At 42.8% G+C, this 21,553-nt stretch overlaps 1 protein-coding gene across 1 annotated transcript; it reads right to left on the bottom strand.

Annotated features, from left to right (window-relative positions):
* Positions 1-1,051: 1,051 nt before the first annotated feature.
* Positions 1,052-2,475, bottom strand: LOC141653486 (uncharacterized). Its single transcript, XM_074461268.1, has 3 exons — positions 1,860-2,475; positions 1,437-1,622; positions 1,052-1,197 (listed from the first exon to the last, which is right to left on the bottom strand). The coding sequence occupies exons 1-3, from the start codon at positions 2,473-2,475 to the stop codon at positions 1,052-1,054; spliced, it is 948 nt and encodes a 315-aa protein (XP_074317369.1).
* Positions 2,476-21,553: the final 19,078 nt, after the last annotated feature.

The following is a 21,553-nucleotide window of genomic DNA, read 5'->3' as shown; positions in this document are numbered from 1 at the left end:
TGTGGTCCACTCGAATTTATGGCTCTTCCTCAGTATGTCGTAAAATAGCCTGCATTTGTCTGAGGATCTCGAGATGAACCTGCTCAAGGCTGCCACCTTGCCTGCTAGCCGTTGCACATCTTTTGGCTTTTCTGGTGACACTAGCTGTAGTGCTGCCTTAATTTGCTCCCTGTTGGCTTCTATTCCTCTTTGAGTTACGATGTAGCCCAAGAATTTCCCAGATGAGACTCCAAAGGTACATTTGAAAGGGTTCAGCTTCATTTTGTATTCTCTGAGCGTGCTGAAGTTTCCTGCCAGATGTTGCATATGATCCTTGGCCTTCTTTGATTTTACCACCATATCGTCAATATATACCTCCATGGTTCTTCCTATATGTTCCTTAAACATCTGGTTGACCAGTCTTTGATACGTAGATCCCGCATTTTTCAGGCCGAAGGGCATGACGTTGTAGCAGTATATCCCCCTCTCAGACATGAATGTTGTCTTCTCCTGATCCGCCGGATCCATTTTGATTTAGTTGTAACCACTCCAGGCGTCCAAGAATGTTAACATTTCATGTCCAGCTGCTACATCCACCATTGCGTCAATGTGCGGCAGTGGGAAAGGATCCTTTGGGCATGCCTTGTTGAGGTCGGTGAAGTCCACACATACTCTCCATTTCCCATTCTTTTTGGGCACTACTACCACGTTTGATAGCCATTATGGATATTTTACTTCTCTTATCTTGCTTGCTGCTAGCAGGCTGTCTACTTCCTGGTTGATTACCTTATTTCTTTCAGCTGCGAACTTCCTTCGTCTCTGCTGGATGAGCTTGCATCTTGGGTCTACGCTGAGTTTGTATGTTATGATGGATGGATCTATTCATATCATGTCATCACGGGTCCATGCGAAACAGTCCATATTGGCTTGTAAGAATTTGATTAGGTGCTGCCTGAGATCTCTCGTGCATCCTGCCCCTATTAGTACAGTTCTTTCTGGGTGGAGCTTGTCCAGATTGATTTGATCTAGCTCCTCAGCTGGAGGCTCAATGTAATCATGCCGGACATGCTGCTTATATAATTGTTATGCTGGAGGGCTGGCCGTGCATTTTAATGCCTTCTTGTAGCAGCCTCTGGCTTCCTTCTGGTCTCCTCGTATTGTCTCTACTCCCCATGGTGTGGGGAACTTTACACATTGATGATACGTTGAGGGGACCGCCTTCATCAGGTGTAACCATGGTCAACTAAGAATAACATTGTAGGTAGATGGTCCATCTATAACCAAGTACCTCACCTGTTTGTTGATTCCTCCAGCATAGGTTGGGATCATGATTTCTCCCAATGAGTTAGTTGTTTCTCCACTGAACCCTACCAACGGGATGGTCTTCTTCTGCAAGTCTTTCTCGCTGAACCCCATGTTTTCTATGGTTTTCAGCATGATTAAGTTGACCGAGTTACCAGTATCTACCAGGACCTTTCTAACCGTGAAATTGGCCATTGATAATGTTATGATAAGTGCATCATGATGTTCCTGGTTGTCATGTATATCCTCTTCGTCGAAGGTGACAGCAGGCAGGTCACTATGGGAAACTTTGAAGGAAGTCGCTGGTCTGTCACCCTTAGTTTCGGTAGCACGCCTCTTGGCTGCCGAATATGTCAATCAACTTAAGTCTGAGCCACCTGTTATCACGTTTATTATCTTGGTACATGTGGGCGGTGAAGCGGGCTTTACGGAGCCCACCTTATCCTGCTGCTTGCCCCCACGTGGTAATAGGTGGCTCAGCTCCCCCTGCTCGTACAGGCGCCTAATCTTCCTACGTAGAGTGTAGCCATCTTCCGTGTTATGCCCAATGTCACGATGGAATTCATATTTTTTCTTACTGTCTTTTCGCCATGACTGTCCTTCTACTGGTGGCCTAGGCCACCTTACCCCGTCTCCCATCTCCCTGAGTGCTTTTAGGATTCCTCCGATGCTAGTTGTGAATCCATACTCTGCTAGTGTGGGGAGTTGCTGATTCTCTTCGCTATTGTCTATTCTGTTAACTCCCCTAACATATGGCATGTATCTCTCCTCCTTCTTGCCAGTGGACTGTTTTCTACTCGACTTCTCCATGACTAGTGTGCTGGATACGCTTGGCGTACTCGGTATGATGGCTCTAGCTAGGATGTCTTCTTCCAGTCTGATTGCAGCTGCTGCCCTTTCTTGTACCGCTTCGAAGCTGTGACAAGGGTGCATAGTTAGTTGCTTGTATAGGTCCGACTCATGGTGTAACACCCTTCTGAATGATTCCACTGCTGTTGACACGTCACACTCCCGTACTGCCACCTTCTCATTATTTAACCTAGTGTTGTATTCCCCAATGGTCTCGTTTGCGCCTTGAACAATCCGGTATAAGTCGCCAGTGTGCTTTTGTGGCTTCCGGCTGCTTGCAAATTGCTGAGTGAATGCGTTCACCAAGTCGTCAAATGTGGATATCGATTTTTTAGGCAGACTCATGAGCCATCAGAGTTCTGGTCCCGACAGTGTGGACCCGAACCCCTTGCACATACAAGCTTCTTTTACGTGCCCAGCGGCTGTCACTGTCATCATTTTTTTGTTTATACTGGCTCACGTGATCAAAGGGGTCTCTCGTGCCATCGAAGAGAGTCATGTTTGGATTTGCGAATCCCTTTGGCATGGCAACAATAGATATTGCATCCACGAATGGCGAGTCAGCATAACTATCGGGTGCTGCCTTCTCGAGTGGAGGTGGCATTCCTGGGACCCTGCTCAGCATCTCCCTTAGCTCCAGATACTGTTTGTTAGTCTAGCTTCCTGAATCTAGGCTACGTCTGTCTGTTGTCTTTTGATTCTGGATGCTGCTCCCAGGCCCGAACTCCGAAGGATTCTGATGCGCTGTGCTATCTAACGGGACTGATGTCACGAGTGTTCCCTGGTGCCAGCTTACCTGCGGATCCTCACCTGGTGTTTGGTTAGTTATTACGAGGTTACCAACTGGGATGTTACCTGGTTGTGCTTCCGTACGGCTGGCAGGCTGCCAGCTATCTGGTGTGAGGTATCCGAGTCCCTGTGGGACTATCTTTTCTCTCGTTGGTACTGCTGTTAGATCTAATCTCGTCACTAGTTCGGCTGGAATCTGCCGAGGTCGACTCCTGCTGCCTGACGCTCCCTGGGAGAGATCCACTACTGGAGCCTGGTCCTCACCCTCCGTGCCTGCTGGTGTGCTGGACTGCTGTCTCAAGACGTCAATCTGCGCCTAGAGTTCCCTATTCCTCCTTTTCGCCTCAGCTTCTGCCTTCCTTTGATCCTCCCGCATGCTTTTCATCACCTTATGCAGATTTTCCATGCCACTAAGCAAGGCTTGCATTGGACTCGGCGGTGGAGTGAGATTTGAGCTTCAAGTGTTGGAATAAGTGTCTTCCGACAATAATGCGATCACAACTGTTGAACATGATGATCACATGTTTAAATCTCATATTTAAGAATACATGTGGGAAGTAACATTTTACAGTCAACTGGTCCACACATATCGGTAATGATTGGCTGACTAGAGTTTGACATTACTGTCGTGCGACGGTGGTGATCAGTTGATCCCGTAAGGTCATACCTATAGGATGATACTCTTAATTGAATATTTAATTGATCGTATGACGATACGAGTTAATTAAATTACTTAAAATTGACGAACGATTTTGGAAGTAATATTTACGTGTCTCATTGTAATTTGATTAAATAAGATACGGTCTAAGTGATCGAATTGTTTTATTACTTAGATGAAATTATTGTTAACGGAAACAATTGAAACGGAATGAATAAATTATTATAAAAACAGAATGTTGTAATTTATGATTCGGAAACCCATTACGGTACAAGTAATTACGAATTACTATGTTAATTTTATAAGTGACATATTTTATTAATATGTTTATTTTTAATTGTTAAAAATACATTTTATACACATAATGTCATGGAACATGTTACATGTGACAAATTGACAAATAAATTGTAAAATGGACTTTCCATTTTACAATATATGTACCGAAATAATGGGGTGGGTTGGTGTTTGTATTATGTTTTATAATATATAAGAAGCATAATCATTAAACCTAATTGATAGCCATGCACACCTAGTTGCTTTTGTGAAGAGCATCTTGGTCATGCATTGGCCCTTGCCACCCCCCTATACCCGGTTTTCCTAGAGCAAAGGCAAATGGTTTTTTTCAATTTATATTGTGATATACACTAAGACATTCTCTAGTGTATTATTCATTCTTTACATAACCAAAAACTTAGAGAAGTTTAGAGAAATAAAAAAACTCCAAAAATCCTTCCTCTCTATACCGAAATAATAGAGATCAAAACAATAGTTTTGGGTCATTTTAGTAAGATTATAATTATTCTAGATCAAATAATAATAGTCTTTTAAGGGTTATCTTGGGTATATGCTTTAAGGAGGGATTCTCTCTTTGAATCCTTGTTCTTCCATTTGTAAGGAAAGCTCAAGAACAAGTGAGAAGGAGAACTCACTTGTGCCCTAAATCCGAAACTACTATAGTAAGAATGACGATTTCTTCTCTTGTCTATTTTAGTTTGCATGCATAAGATCTAGTTTTAATTTTATGACTACATTAAAATGTAACATATATGAATATGTCGAAATAATGAGATTTATATTTCTAACAAGTGGTATCAGAGCCTTAGGTTGTTTGCATGCAAATCGGTTATTGTTTTTCCGAGTTATAAGATTAACAAACAAAACTTATAAATTTGTGTTTATTATGAAATATCACGAAATTTATTTGCATGTTAAAGTTTCTGGTCCTAAAATGTATTTAGGATATTTTGGTTTATTTATGGATTTTATTGTTCATTTTATATAATAATGGCATTAAAATGTGATTTTTATGATAAAAATGTCATTTTTGGACTAAAAATAGCTAAACTTCGATTTTTCTAGTGGTTTTTGGATATGTTTTCACATATATTATCTAATGATGGCCTGTAAATGTTTATAATAAAATAAGTTGTTATGCACGAAATATGGATTTTTCAAGTTAAAATCGTATTTAAATGGAAAAATAGGTTAATATGAGTTATATTTCGAATCTGGTCATGGAAATTTAGTATGTTATCACATGCAATTATACAAGATGTTTGTAAAATATTTGGCTATAATGAAGTCTTTATGCATGATTTATGAATTTTTGATGAAAAATCACATAAATAGTGACTTTAATTAGTAAAAATGCTAAAACATACTTCATGACTAAAGAAAAACGTCACATGTTGCATTCTATCAAATATTTCAGATCTAAAAGTGAAAAGTTGATAAAAGTTTCTCATATTTTTATGGTAATAATTGTTAAAATCGATAAACCGCAACATTGTTTTTCTCGATAACTTTTCGAAATTTTTAACCTATGTTTTGAACATTATGAGTGTCATGGTATTTTTCCAGAATGTTCATGAGTTTAAATTTCAAATTTTGAAATTATTTGAAATTTTTATGATTTAATTTGAAGTTTATGACATAATTTTGTATTTTAGGTCCATTCATGAACAATATTAAGAAATCTAGGTTAATTATTGTCAAATGTTAGTGGAGACTAATTTTGAGTCCTAAGATGGTTAGGGTAATTAACTTGTACATAAATATGATTTTATGTAATTATTGTGATTTTAAAAGGTTAAATCACGCAAATCCGTAAAAACCGATTAATATACGATATTGGCTCCTTAAAGGCGATTTAGCATAAAATGGGGCATGTTCATACATATTATAATGCTGCATTTTATTTATGATTGTCATATTTTAATTTTATGTAATTTTTGAATTATGTAATTTTACTTAGTATGGCCTTAGTTTTAATTGATATTACCCGAAATGTGTGGGAATATCGATTCGGTTGTAATTTATTTGTGATCTCGTATCACCGTTTTGTAATTTAATAGTTTTATTTTATTTTTAATTACAAATGTATAATAGGAAATTATGTAATTTTTTATTTCGGAGTTCCTTGAAGAGGGTGCCACTCGAGAAGGCGATCCATCAAAGAATGTTGCCTTGAAATGCGTGCCAAGACCGAAGTTCAAGGGACCAAAGGAGTTGGTTTCCGAATATGTAATAGTTTATTAGATTTACTATTTTATGAAGGCCATACTAGGATTTTATTTATGCTTTGCATTTTATTTATGTTGCATGCATCGCTAAATCGCCAAAGGTAAAACATGCATTATCATTAAATCGAGTATATCGACCGTGTCAATTACAATTATCGTAGTTCACCGCTTTAGTTCACTTAAAACGTGATAGATAATAAATTGACATGACCTCTCGCTAAAATAAACAATTGAGACTTAGCCTTACCAAAAAGTAGAAACCATGAAAACCTATTTCGTGAGGGAGTGCACTCGGCCAAACCGAGGTACAAACCTTGTTACGTAGGGGAAGTGTAATACCCCGTATTTTATTATCGTTCGGACGAGTTTTATTATTCATTAGTAGCATAAAAGTAATTGATTAATTCATATCGTATCATATCGTAAGATGAGTCGGGTTTATAGTTGAGCGTCATTTTGGGTCAAGCTGTCATAGCCCATTTACCCACTTACTACCCACTTACCCATTTACCTTTTACCCTACCAAAAAAACCCTAAAATGAAACCCTAATCTAACTTTAAAACCCAACCCCTTCATACCGTCATTTTCTATACTTCACCATCATCACCCTCTTTCTTTCACGCCTCAAGCAACAACCGCAGCCAACGAACGCACGCCAGTGAGTGTGGAGGGAATAGGGTCTGCCGTGAGTCTAGGGGAGCCTTTGCTAGTGGTCGAGGGTGGTTGTACTGGCCGGAAAAGCACAGGTCGACGGCCGTCATAGGTAAGGTTTCCCGTTTTCATTTCTGTCCCACTGTTTGGTATTGTGTTATGCGTCTTTTAGGGATTGTGGTGGCTGTCGTGGGGTTGTGGGATGGGTTGTTGGTGTGGAGTCGAGTCGGGTGGTGGTGGTTAGAGTGGTGGTCGTTGCTGGTGGTGGTTGCAGTGGTGGTGTCTAGGTGTCGGGGTTGGTTGGGGGTTTTGTTGCGTTTCAGACATAGGGAAAAGGGGTGGCACCACCGTGGACTCGGGGGAGGTCGAATCGGTGGTGCCACGTGTGTCAGAGTCGCCGTGCGACGGTGGTGTCAATGGTGGTGGTTGGTAAGGTGGCAGGGGAGTGTCGTGGTGGTAGGCGAGTTGGGAAAGGGGGTTGTTGGTGTCATTTGTGGCGGCAGGAACGCAGGCAGGGGGTTTTGGTGGTGGTGGCTCTGACCGCCGGCGTGGGTCGACCACGTTGGTGGTGGTGGGAAGTGACCAGGCCAGACCTGGTGTCAGGCCTGGTGGTCGGCGGTGGAGATTGGTGGTTGAGGGGCGGTTTGTGACGGGTTGGAAAAGGGGTGTGCGTGTGTCGAGTTGTGCTTTGTTTTTGAATTAATTTTGTTGCGGGTTTTATTTTAATGAGTCGGGAATGTGTATACTTCTAATATTTATATTATTAGTTTTGATTATTAAGTTAATTTTAGGTAGCGGTGACGGAATAATGTATTTAAGCTTTTGAGTCGGGATTCTATTTCGGGAAAGTTACTATTTTTAGTAACTTGTTATTTTGGTAATCGCTACTTTGGGAAACTTCCCATTTTAGGAAACTTTCTATTTTGAGTAACTTATATTTTTAGTAATTTCTAAATTGGGAAGGTTTCTACTTATAGTAGCTCTTGAGTATGGGAACGGGAATAGTTAATTGAATTAATTATATTATGTATATGTTTAGGTGGCGAGTTTCGGGTGGAGTACTTCTGATCTGCAGTTAGCTTTTATCGCTATTTGAGGTAGGGAAATACACTGGACTTGATATCGTACTGTGTGACTGAATTGTCTAAATTGGTGATTTACATGTTATAATATGTTTGTCTGATTTAATTCTGTTATATACTACTGTTGAACTGTCTTATTATATTATTACATTGGAGTTGGTGGAGGTGGTGATGATGACGTTGTGATAAGGCCCGGGCGGGTTCTCGCAGACTTGCCCTGGTGTCCCTCGAGCGGGCGGATCGGCTACGGTCGATATTTATAGTCTACCGGGGATCGGTATGGCTGGGTTGTCCGGGTTGTGAGTTGTGATGGCGGTGTTGGTGATGGAGGAGTATGTGTTTTGTGTTACTGTTTATTGTATTACCTACTCAGCTTCGTGGTCGACCCCGTGTATTCGTGTACGCTGTGATGATCCAATTAATGGGGAGCAGATTGACGGGTATTCGAGACCGATGGGAGCTGGCTGGGGAAGAGAGCTTGGATGACTGACTTAGTGCCTAGCCCACCTTAGTCTTTTAGTAGTTTTATCAGACTCATCTTTTGGTCGTATTTGGAGACTTTGTTTTAATTTCAGTTGTAATGTCACTTTAAACATCATAATAAAGTATTGTGTTTCTTTCCTTTGTTATCTACTGCCTCGGGCTTCCGGGATGGTAACACCATCATTTATCTGAGAAGTCCTAGTTCAGGCCCTTAAATAAATGGGGGTGTTACAAAGTGGTATCAGAGCGAACGATCCTCAGGCCTAAACCAATGAATCCAATGAATTTAGGAAGAGTCAAATAAAATGAACCCCGGGATAGAACTGTTAGGAGCACACTAAAGGTAAGGGATGAGTAAGGGGCCCCCTCACACCGAACCATTGGCCCTCTCAGTTTGACCCGGGTACCTTGAGATCATACGAGAGAAAAGGGTAGAGTAGAAAAGTTGTGTGATATTGAAAAACTATTCCATGATGTGAGAATTAGGCAAGGTAATATACTATTAGTATAAGCATGCATGTGTTTAATTGTGATTCGGAGGCAAGAATTTGCATAATAATGAAGTAAAGATATTTATATATATATATATATATATGATGCTTAAGATTTTAAGATGGATGCTATGTCTAGTGATATGCGGTTATGTGATCCCTGAACCATGTTAGCTAAATATGTAGGGTAGGACTGACTGAGTAATTCTAGTGTTGCAGGGAACATGACTAACTCACCTAATTCTTTTTATAGACATGCCTCCGAGAAGGGATACCGCTGCTAATGACATGCAAGCGGAGTTGGATAGGCTCCGAGCTGAGAATGAGGCCCTAAAGGCCAAACGATTGGATCCGGGAAAGATGAGTACCATTGTGGCAAGGCATAACCCCACAAAATTCACTGGAGAGGGAGAACCACAGTTGCTGGGGGAATGGTGTAGAGAGTTCACCTGTCTGTTTGAACTGTTAGCATGTCCGGGAAGAGCTGCAGGTGGATCAAGCGCCCACTATCTTAGGGCCACACCCGGTGGTAGTGGACCGGGGAACAAGGTGGAGATACGAGAGGTTGCTAGGGATCTTGAGACGGGACATGTATCTTGGTTGGAATTCCAAGAGCTTTTGAAGAATGAGTTTATGCCCGAGTTCCAAAAAGCCAAACTTCGGGAGGAGTTTGACACCTTCAAGATGACAGAAGATATGACGGTGGAGACTTATCATCGGAAATTTCGTGATTATCCTCATACATTGATGACTTTGGGCAGAATGAAGCTATGATGGCTATGAGGTTTGAGCGGGGACTCACTATGGACATCAAGAAGAGGCTCACAGCAGCTCCACCCACTACGATTGGGACATTTACTTGAGGGTGGTGCTGCTGAAAGACTCTCGAACAGATCAAGGCCGATAAGAAAGGCAAGGCCGAGAAAAGGAAGCTGGAGACCACAAGCGATAATCTTGGGGCAAAGAAGCGAGTTCGGGCAGATATGGTGGGTACTCCACTAACGGTGCCCTAGGGGGTATGAGAGCTCGAGTGGAGGCGCTTCGGGGGGCACCGGCGGGGAGGTAGTTTGCGGGGCTTACTTGTTTTGGCTGTGGAAAGACAGGACACAAGAGGTTTGAATGCCGATCATGCGGGGCGAATCGGTCGGTGGATACAGGGCACCTATGTCCGGGTTCGGTGGCTCTCGTTCGAGTGGGGTCAGGTATAACGATTATCGCACACCTATGTCTCGGCTATGGGGGAGGTGCGAGGTCCGGAGCTAGTAATGTGACTACCAAGGAAGCTACAACAACTACGAACCGTAATCAGCAGAGCCAGCAGAGTGGGAGCACCAACTCGAGAAGACCGCAAATGAAGGGAACAAACAACTGGAGCAGCTTCTTCAAGTCGAGTGGGGCTAAGTCCAGTGGCAAGCTCTTCGCCATGGGCAAGGAGGCAGCTAAGAATGACTCTCATGTGGTGACTGGTACATTTCCTGTTAACTCTAAACCCACCTTTGTGTTGTTTGATTCAGGAGCTACACATTCCTTTATATCTGCGGAACATGCCAGAGTCTTAAACCTTAAGTCATATGATAGAATTGTTGATTCGGTAGTGGTACCTTCGGGGGAGTCGGTATCTTGTGATAGAGTCTACACTGTGGTACCAATTCAGATCGAGGAGGTTGTGTTTCAATGTGACCTTATAGAGTTCCCCTTGGGGGGTTTTGAGGTGATTCTGGGGATGGACTGGTTAGGGAAGTACAAGGCTTTTATCGACTGCTATCAGAAGAAAATCTCGTTGAGGGGACCTAAGGGAACTAGGGTGTCTTATAAGGGGTATGTGGTCAAGCCAAGAGTCAAATTCATATCTGTTAATACCCTGAAGTCGAGTCTGAGGAAAGGGGACCAGTTAATCTTGTGTCAGATGTGGGATAGTGAGTCGGAGACCCCTAAGGTGTCTGAGATTCCAGTGGTGAGGGAGTTCGAGAATGTATTTCCGGAGGACATTCCTGGGTTACCACCGAAAAGAGAAGTGGACTTTTCCATTGATCTAAAGCCGGGAACAGGGCCGATTTCTAAACCACCTTACCGTATGGGGCCGAAGGAGATGGAGGAATTGAAGAAGCAGTTGGATGAGCTAGCGGAGAAAGGTTGCATACGGCCTAGTGTTTCACCTTGGGGAGCACCAGTGTTGTTTGTCAAGAAGAAAGATGGAAGCTTAAGACTTTGCGTGGATTACCGTGAGTTGAACAATGTGACCATCAAGAACCGTTATCCTTTGCCAAGGATCGATGATTTGTTCGATCAATTGAGTGGAGCCGGAGTTTTCTCTAAGATCGATTCGAGGTCAGGTTATCACCAGTTGAGAATTAAGAACGAGGATATACCTAAGACCGCTTTCAGAACAAGATATGGGCACTATGAGTTCGTGGTCATGCCATTTGGGTTGACTAATGCGCCAGCAGTGTTTATGGACCTGATGAATCGAGTGTTCAGTCCTTACCTGGACAAGTTCGTGGTTGTATTCATCGATGATATTCTGGTATACTCCAAGAATGAGGAGGAACATGAGGAACATTTGAGGCTAGTCTTGAAAACCTTGGAGGAGAACCAGCTATATGCCAAGCTGAGCAAGTGCGAGTTCTGGTTAAAGAAAGTTGCTTTTCTGGGACATGTGATTTCCAAGGAAGGGGTGTCGGTTGATCCTAGTAAAATCGAGGCAGTGACGAGATGGCAGAGTCCTAAGAATGTGGGTGAGATCCGAAGCTTCTTGGGGCTAGCAGGTTATTATCGAAGATTTGTCAAGGACTTCTCAAAGATCGCCAAGCCGTTGACGTCATTAATGCGGAAGGAGAACAGGTTTGTTTGGGATGAGAGTTGTGAGGAGGCGTTTCTAACCCTCAAAGAACGACTCACTACAGCTCCTATCCTTGCACTACCAGATGGGAATGATAATTTCGAGGTGTATACTGATGCTTCCAAGAAGGGTCTGGGGTGCGTATTGATGCAAAACGGGAAGGTAATCGCTTACGCTTCTCGACAGTTGAAGACCTATGAGGAGAATTACCCTACTCATGATCTAGAGTTGGGGGCTGTGGTGTTTGCGCTTAAGTTATGGCGACACTATCTTTATGGGGCTACCTTCAAAGTGTTTTCCGATCACAAGAGCTTAAAGTACATTTACACACGAAGGATGAGTGAACATGAGACAGAGGAGATGGATCGAATTGATTGGCGACTATGACATGGAGATACTTTATCATGAGGGGAAAGCGAATGTCGTAGCCGATGCCTTAAGCGGGGAAATCCATCCATGCTTTGAGCGGTGCTAGATCTAGAGTGAGGATGCATAATGAGCTGCGGGGGATGGGAATCCACGTGATCCGGCAAGGAGAGACTCTTGGGGACTTGACCGTTGAGCCGTAGTTATATGAGGAGATCGAGAGCTACGAGAAAACCGATGCTAGAATTCGAAGTGGCGCAAAGCACGAAGAGAACAGCAGAAAGCTGGGGTTGATTCCGGTTTGTTATCCATGCTGATGGTAGTCTGAGGTTTGGGGAACGGTGGTGTGTTCCGGATAATGATGAGCTGAAGAGGAAGATTCTTACTGAGGCACATGCCACGCCATACTCGGTTCATCCTGGGGGAGATAAGTTATACAAGGACCTCAAGAAGACCTTTTGGTGGCCGAATATGAAGAGGGAAGTTGCTGAGTTCTGATGGGATCCGGTGCATTAGTGATGGGAAACCCTAATCCTCTCTAAGAAGGCGACTCCTTTAGCGATTTTGAGGACGATTCTCTTGCAACAATGGCAAGGAATTCGGCCTCGAAATCTGCAAAACTTCGCAATATTACTAAGAGGAAGGGGGGGACTACTAGAGGGAAGCAACAACGTTCTTCTAGTTCGAAGAAAAGGACTCAAAAACCTAATGACGATGAGGCCACAAAACATGCTTGTATGCAAGATCTGGTTGGTATAACTCCGTTCAGTTTGGATGATGAGGAGACTGTAGTTGAGACTATTACTGATGAGCAATCCACGCAGGAAGAGCAAGAACAGTCACCACAAGTTGCTGAACAGGGTGAATGGACTAACGTGCATGGCAAGACACAGTCCCATAATATGGAGACTGATGACATCCCAATGATTCAAATTACTAGTGATGATGTTCATGAGGAAGTCGAATATTGGAAACAGGCTATCTATGGATTTGTGGTAGGAGCAAACCCTCCCATGGCCATATTAGAAGGATATTTACGTAGAATATGGTACAAACATAAGATAGACAAAATATCTTTCATGCCGAATGGAGTATTTTTGGTTCGTTTCCAAACTAAAGAGATCTTTGCTGGGCAGGTATTGAAGGTGGGCATTACTGTTTGACAAAGCAAGCCATCATTATTAAACAATGGAAGGAAGATATCCCCCTTGAGAAAGAGGAGATCAAGAGTGTGCCTACATGGGTTCGTTTGCATAAGCTACCTCTGAAATTCTGGGGGCAGAGTCTCCCTAAGCTTGCAGGGGCCATAGGATCCTATATCCAGAATGATACTGCTACTGATCTTAAGACCCGGTTGGGATATGCTAGGGTCATGGTAGAAGTACAAGTGGACCAAAAATTCCCTAAGACTATTAAGGTAATGGATGAGAAACTTGACAAGTAGTGTGACATTGATATTGAATATGAATGGAAACCAGTTTCATGCAAAGGATGTAAGAGGTTGGGACATGAGGTGGCTCAATGCAGAATGATTAGCAAGAAAGATGCTAGACCTCCTCCCCCTGTGAAGCAAGCCAAGCAAGTTTGGAGACCAGTGGTTGTTTTACCCAAAAGCATCCCTGTCCAGGACAATCCACTGGTAACTCCTAGAATGCAGCCAATGAGAGCAGCAGAAGAGCCTGTATTAGTACAGATTGCTGAGTTTCCAAAGCTTGATAAACCTATCTCTCGATCGAGTTGGCACTCAGACTGGAGGTTCAAAAGAATTAGCACCAAATTTAGAGGGCCACGTAATTCCAAAGCCTAATTAATGTTAAATCTTGGTTTTTGGAATGTACGAGGTATGAATAGGAGGAATAAGCAGTTGTTTATAAATAAATTCCTTTTTGATAATAATGTTGGTATTTTTGGATTAATTGAGACTAAGATCAAGCCACAGAATGTGAATAAAGCTGTGAATGTGTTTAATAATTGGAGCATCTCTACTAACACTGCCTATCATCCTGGTGGGCGAATCTGGATTCTGTGGCAAGTCAATAATTATGATGTCCAGTTCATAGAATATGATCCCCAATATATTCATATGAAGATTACTCAAAAGCCTGAGAATGTGAGTTTTAAGCTGATTTGTAGTTTACGCTTTTAATGATGGTAAGGATAGGGAGTCCCTGTGGAATAATCTGATACGTATTGCTGGTTCAATTCAAGGGCCTTGGGCAGTAGCAGGGGACTTTAATTGTGTGCTTAATGCTGATGAGAGGATTGGAGGTGCTTTTTCCAGGTCTGATGCTGAGCCTTTCCTGAATTGTATTCATCAGTGTGAATTGCTAGATAGCCCTGCTATGGGAGCAACGTACACCTGGAACAATAAACAATGCCCTGCAGATAGGGTGTACGATAAAGTGGATAGATGGCTTATAAACCAGGAGTGGCAAAATTCTTTCCCTGATTTGATTGCTCAGTTTCTCCCTGAGGGTCTTTTTGATCACACTCCTTGTTTGGTAAGCAATGCTAGTCAGCAGAATGCTAAGGTTAGGCCTTTTAAGTATTTCAATATGTGGAGTAGGGCTTCTAACTTTCAAGAGGTGGTGCAAGAAGGATGGCAATGTCATAATACAGGCACCAAAATGTTGGAGTTAGTGAAGAAGTTAAAAAATCTAAAACCTTTCTTAAGAGGACTAAACAAGTCTCAATTTTCTGATATTGAGAAGAATGCAGAGATAGCTCTTACCAGGCTATCTCAGGTGCAACAGAATTGGGAGTGAGACCTAATGACCCTGCTCTTATCGGCCCGGGAATGTCGGTTAAGGGAGGAGTATAGGAATCTAGCAGAGGCTCAGCAGGACTTCTGTCACGAAGTCTAAAATAAAATGGAGCAGTGAAGGGGACTCCAACACTGCTTACTTCCATGGGGTTTTAAGAACTAGAAGAAGGCGAGAATCGGGTGCTTCAAATTGCAGATCAACATGGAGACATTCATGTAACTCCTAGTGGGATTCAGAACAGTTTTATTCAATTCTACACTGAATTACTTGGGAGGAGCACTCCTACTGTGGCAGTTAGTAAGACAGTTATGAGCTATGGGAACAAATGTGAAGCAAACCACATTCGGCACTGATGAGTCCTGTGACTAATGAGGAGATTAAAGAGGTGTTTGTTTAGCATACCTAATGAGAAAGCTCCTGGTCCGGATGGTTACTCTAGCCAGTTCTTCAAAGCTAGTTGGGATCAGATTGGTGGGGATTTTTGTGAGGCAATTCAGGAGTTTTTCAGAAATGGCCAATTATTGAAACAGTTGAATGCTACTAGCATTACTCTAATTCCTAAAGTGTCTAACCCACTCTTTGTAATGCGGTTTCGACCAATTACTGCTTTGCAATGTGGTATACAAATGCATATCCAAAATTCTTTGTTCCAGGCTGGCTAAAGTACTTCCTCATATCATCTCTCTCACTCAGGGAGGGTTCATTCAAGGCAGAAGCATCATGGAAAACATTCTCATATGTCAGGATCTGGTGAGACTCTATGGGAGGAAGTCTGTATCCCCTAGATGTTTGTTTAAGATTGACCTACAGAAGGCCTATGACTCTGTAGAATGGGGGTTTTTGTTTCAAATGATGATTGAGCTTAATATGCCAATGCCATTTATCAATCTTATCAAGGAGTGTGTGACTACTGCCACCTATACTTTGTCTCTGAATGGTGATTCTTTTGGGTGGTTCAAAGGGCAACGAGGTTTGAGACAAGGAGATCCACTCTCCCCTTTATTGTTTACCATATGTATGGAATATCTTACCAGGCTCCTTGCTTACACTACCACTACTATGAACTTTAATTTCCACCCTCTTTGTAAAAGAATGAAACTGAGTAGTCTAATGTTTGCTGATGACCTTCTCCTATTTTGCAAAGGGGATATAGGTTCTATTATGGTGCTACTCAGAACTTTTGCCACTTTTTCCAAGGCCTCAGGCTTGCAGATGAGCAAAGGCAAATCAAATGTGTATTTCAATGGGGTGCCACCTGAAGTTAGAGCTGATATTGTCCAGGTTTCAGGCTGCATTGAAGGGACCCTCCCATTCAAATATCTAGGGGTGCCAATCAAACCATCTAAGTTAACTATCAAAGACTGTCAGCCTCTAATAGACAAGGTGTTAGAGAGAATCAGAATGTTGGGGACCAAAAAACTATCATATGCAGGGAGGTTAGTCCTGGTCAAAGCTGTGTTCAAGTCCTTACACACCTATTGGGCTTCTATTTTCATCTTGCCAAAAGGTGTCATTGCTAAGATTGAAGCCATATGTAGGAACTTTCTGTGGTGTGGAAGCTCTGAATACTTTAAGACACCTACAGTGGCATGGGATAAAATTTGTAATGGGAAAAGACAGGGAGGTCTGGGACTTAAGAATGAAGTCATATGGAATAAAGCTGCAATTGGTAAGCTACTTTGGTGGATCCATGCTCACCCTAACAAACTTTGGGTTCAATGGATCCATAGCATTTACATGAGAGGGACTACCTGGGATAGTTATCAGTGTCCTAATGCAGCAAGTTGGACGTGGAAGAAGGTTTGCAGATTGAAGATTGAGATGCAACCTGCTTACAGTCAGAATGAATGGAGCTCCTGCCCTGGTAAAGAGTATTCCATTGCTAAAGGGTATGCTTGGCTACATCACTCTAGTCCTGATATAGAGTGGCATCATCTGGTTTGGAATAAGTGGTCTGTCCCTAAACATTCTATTATAGCCTGGATGTACCATCATCGGGGGCTTAACACTAAGGACAAGCTCTTTAGACTCAACATTGCTAGTGATAATCTCTGCTGCATCTGTGGGAATGAGGAAGAAACTTTGCAGCATCTGTTTTTTAAATGCCAGTACAGTAAGGCAGTGATGGCCTTGATTTGTAATTGGACTGGTTACTCTTTGCCTGAAACTAGAGACCAGGATTGGAGGGGGAATGCTAGATTGTCCAGACTGAAAGTTGGAATTATTAATAGCATTCTGAATGCTGTTACTTATCACATTTGGAGGCAACGAAATGGCAGCCGACATGAGCTGCAGATCCAAGCTCCAGCAGGTTGTCTGAAACTGATTCAGTTTGAAGTTCGAGCAATAATTCAACAGCAATGCAAGGGCACAATGTCAAGGAGAGACCGTAATTGGCTTGAGAAACTTATGTAATATGTAATTAGATTCATGGCTAGCTGATTCTCATGTCAGCTTGAAAAGTTGATGTATTTGGTGTTTGGTTTATTAATATATTTTTTACATTTACCAAAAAAAAAAAAAAAAAGTTGCTGAGTTCGTAGCTCGATGCTTGACATGCCAGAGAGTGAAGGGTGAACATAAGAGGCCGCAAGGGAAGGTTCAACCACTAGATGTGCCAGAGTGGAAGTGGGAAAGCATTTCCATGGATTTCATTGTTGGGTTGCCTCGAACTCAGAAAGGTAACAATATGATTTGGGTGATCGTGGATAGGCTAACCAAGTCGGCTCACTTTATTCCCATGAAGGATACTTGGAGTAAAGCTGAGTTGGCCAAGGCTTATGTTCAGTATGTGGTGAAGCTGCATGGTGTACCCAAGGACATAATTTCCGATAGAGACTCCAGGTTTCTATCCAAATTCGGGCAGAGTTACTGATCACTAATGGGTACTCGATTAAAGATGAGCACCGCTTTTCATCCAGCTACTGAGATGGTCGACAGAGAGGACTATTCGACGCTCGAGGACATGTTGAGGGCTTGTGTTTTGGAGTTCGGCGGGTCTTGGGAGGATAGGCTGGGGTTGATTGAGTTTTCATACAACAACAGTTACCACGCTAGTATTGGGATGGCTCCATTTGAGGCTGTATGGCGGGAAGTGTAGGAGTCTGTGTGTTGGGATGATCGAGCCGATGCGGTAGTTTTGGGACCGAGAGATGATTCAGGAGATGGTTGAACAGTGCGAGATCATTCGACGAGAAGATGAGGGCTGCGCCGGGGCCGGCAGAAGAGCTATCGACGCTAGGAGAAGCGACATTTCTTTCCGGTGGGGAGAAAGTACTTCTTAGAGTGTCTCCGATGAAGGGAGTGATGAGATTCGGGAAGCGGGGAAAGTTGAGCCAGAAGTTTATTGGGCCATATGAGATCCTGGATAGAGTTGGGGAAGTGGCATATCGGCTAGCTTTACCACCAGCTTTAGCCAGGGTACATAATGTCTTCCATGTTTCTCAGTTGCGGAGATATTTGAGTGATCCTTCGCACATTTTGAGCCATGATGTGGTCGAGGTGGACGAGCAGTTGACTTACATCGAGACGCCTAAGGAGATCTTGGACAGGAAGATTAGAAAGACCAGGCACGGAGAGACTGCTTTAGTGAAAGTGTTGTGGACTAATCATAAAGCAGAGGAGGCTACCTGGGAAACCGAGGCCGCGATGAGAGAGAGTTATCCACACCTGTTCACTTGAGGTAAGTTACGGGACGTAACTTTCTTTTTAGGAGGGTAGAATGTAACATTTCGTGTTTATGTAGTCTAGTTGTGTGTTTGACCGTGTTAGTTATACGAGATGTCTTTTATATTTTCGTATGACATGTTTGGTATGGGAGCGAACTTCGGGACGAAGTTCTTTTTAAGGGGGGAAGACTGTAATACCCCGTATTTTATTATCGTTCGGACGAGTTTTATTATTCATTAGTAGCATAAAAGTAATTGATTAATTCATATCGTATCATATCGTAAGATGAGTCGGGTTTATAGTTGAGCGTCATTTTGGGTCAAGCTGTCATAGCCCATTTACCCACTTACTACCCACTTACCCATTTACCTTTTACCCTACCAAAAAAACCCTAAAATGAAACCCTAATCTAACTTTAAAACCCAACCCCTTCATACCGTCATTTTCTATACTTCACCATCATCACCCTCTTTCTTTCACGCCTCAAGCAACAACCGCAGCCAACGAACGCACGCCAGTGAGTGTGGAGGGAATAGGGTCTGCCGTGAGTCTAGGGGAGCCTTTGCTAGTGGTCGAGGGTGGTTGTACTGGCCGGAAAAGCACAGGTCGACGGCCGTCATAGGTAAGGTTTCCCGTTTTCATTTCTGTCCCACTGTTTGGTATTGTGTTATGCGTCTTTTAGGGATTGTGGTGGCTGTCGTGGGGTTGTGGGATGGGTTGTTGGTGTGGAGTCGAGTCGGGTGGTGGTGGTTAGAGTGGTGGTCGTTGCTGGTGGTGGTTGCAGTGGTGGTGTCTAGGTGTCGGGGTTGGTTGGGGGTTTTGTTGCGTTTCAGACATAGGGAAAAGGGGTGGCACCACCGTGGACTCGGGGAAGGTCGAATCGGTGGTGCCACGTGTGTCGAATCGCCGTGCGACGGTGGTGTCAATGGTGGTGGTTGGTAAGGTGGCAGGGGAGTGTCGTGGTGGTAGGCGAGTTGGGAAAGGGGGGGTTGGTGTCATTTGTGGCGGCGAGGAACGCAGGCCGGGGGTTTTGGTGGTGGTGGCTCTGACCGCCGGCGTGGGTCGACCACGTTGGTGGTGGTGGGAAGTGACCAGGCCAGACCTGGTGTCAGGCCTGGTGGTCGGCGGTGGAGATTGGTGGTTGAGGGGCGGTTTGTGACGGGTTGGAAAAGGGGTGTGCGTGTGTCGAGTTGTGCTTTGTTTTTGAATTAATTTTGTTGCGGGTTTTATTTTAATGAGTCGGGAATGTGTATACTTCTAATATTTATATTATTAGTTTTGATTATTAAGTTAATTTTAGGTAGCGGTGACGGAATAATGTATTTAAGCTTTTGAGTCGGGATTCTATTTCGGGAAAGTTACTATTTTTAGTAACTTGCTATTTTGGTAATCGCTACTTTGGGAAACTTCCCATTTTAGGAAACTTTCTATTTTGAGTAACTTATATTTTTAGTAATTTCTAAATTGGGAAGGTTTCTACTTATAGTAGCTCTTGAGTATGGGAACGGGAATAGTTAATTGAATTAATTATATTATGTATATGTTTAGGTGGCGAGTTTCGGGTGGAGTACTTCGATGCAGAGTTAGCTTTTATCGCTATTTGAGGTAGGGAAATACACTGGACTTGATATCGTACTGTGTGACTGAATTGTCTAAATTGGTGATTTACATGTTATAATATGTTTGTCTGATTTAATTCTGTTATATACTACTGTTGAACTGTCTTATTATATTATTACATTGGAGTTGGTGGAGGTGGTGATGATGACGTTGTGATAAGGCCCAGGCGGGTTCTGCAGGACTTGCCCTGGTGTCCTCAGCTGCGAGCTGGCAGATCGGCTACGGTCGATATTTATAGTCTACCGGGGATCGGTATGGCTGGGTTGTCCGGGTTGTGAGTTGTGATGGCGGTGTTGGTGATGGAGGAGTATGTGTTTTGTGTTACTGTTTATTGTATTACCTACTCAGCTTCGTGGCTGACCCCGTGTATTCGTGTACGCCTGTGATGATCCAATTAATGGGGAGCAGATTGACGGGTATTCGAGACCGATGGGAGCTGGCCGGGAAGAGAGCTTGGATGACTGACTTAGTGCCTAGCCCACCTTAGTCTTTTAGTAGTTTTATCAGACTCATCTTTTGGTCGTATTTGGAGACTTTGTTTTAATTTCAGTTGTAATGTCACTTTAAACATCATAATAAAGTACTGTGTTTCTTTCCTTTGTTATCTACTGCCTCGGGCTTCCGGGATGGTAACACCATCATTTATCTGAGGAGTCCTAGTTCAGGCCCTTAAATAAATGGGGGTGTTACAGGAAGTGGGTGATAAATGTCTATCCACCGAATTTATGTTAATAAAGGGTATTTCGGCACACCGTGCCCTAAGTTAATATGAATTTGGATCATGGACACATTTATTCGAAATTTGGGTTGAACTCAACGAAAGTATTCACGACGATTTCCGGATGTGTTTCGGGCTAAAGATAAATATTAATGTAATTTTATCGACCAAGAGTTCTAAAAGTAGAATCGATTAAAGAGTTAATCCACCGAGTTATGTTAATAAAGGGTATTTCGGCACACCGTGCCCCATGTTAATATGAATTTGGGTCTTGGAATCATTTATCAAGTTGGGTAGAGGTCACTAGATAAATGCAATAAAACTTGTATAAATTAAAATTTACGAGTATTATTATTATTTTGAAAACGACAAATGTTTTATTCCTTCTATTTTTGTTTTGTAGACCACTTTTATTTCTCATAACAAATGGCCGCACCAAACACCAACGCCGCACCTCTCACTAATGTTTCATGGCTCCGATCCTTCATGGATCGTTGTAAACTTGAAAAGAATGGGTCAAATTTTTCCGATTGGGATGCCCAACTCAAATTAGCCGCCCAAGATGACGACAAGCTTCGTTACCTCACCGAGGCCTCTCTACCCGAACCTAATGCTAGGTCGAGTGCCGCCACTAGGGAAGCATATGAGGCTTACCACAAAGAGTCCGCCGCTATGAAAAATGTGTTGATTTTTGCTATGGAGGCGGATCTCCATAGGAGAGCCTTTAAAATGGGCACCGCTAATGAAGTCTATTCCAAACTTGTGATAA

This window comes from Silene latifolia, chromosome 1 (genome assembly GCF_048544455.1).
Source record: "Silene latifolia isolate original U9 population chromosome 1, ASM4854445v1, whole genome shotgun sequence".
Classification (NCBI taxonomy): Eukaryota; Viridiplantae; Streptophyta; class Magnoliopsida; order Caryophyllales; family Caryophyllaceae; genus Silene; species Silene latifolia.
This window is presented reverse-complemented; position numbering and strand designations above follow the sequence as displayed.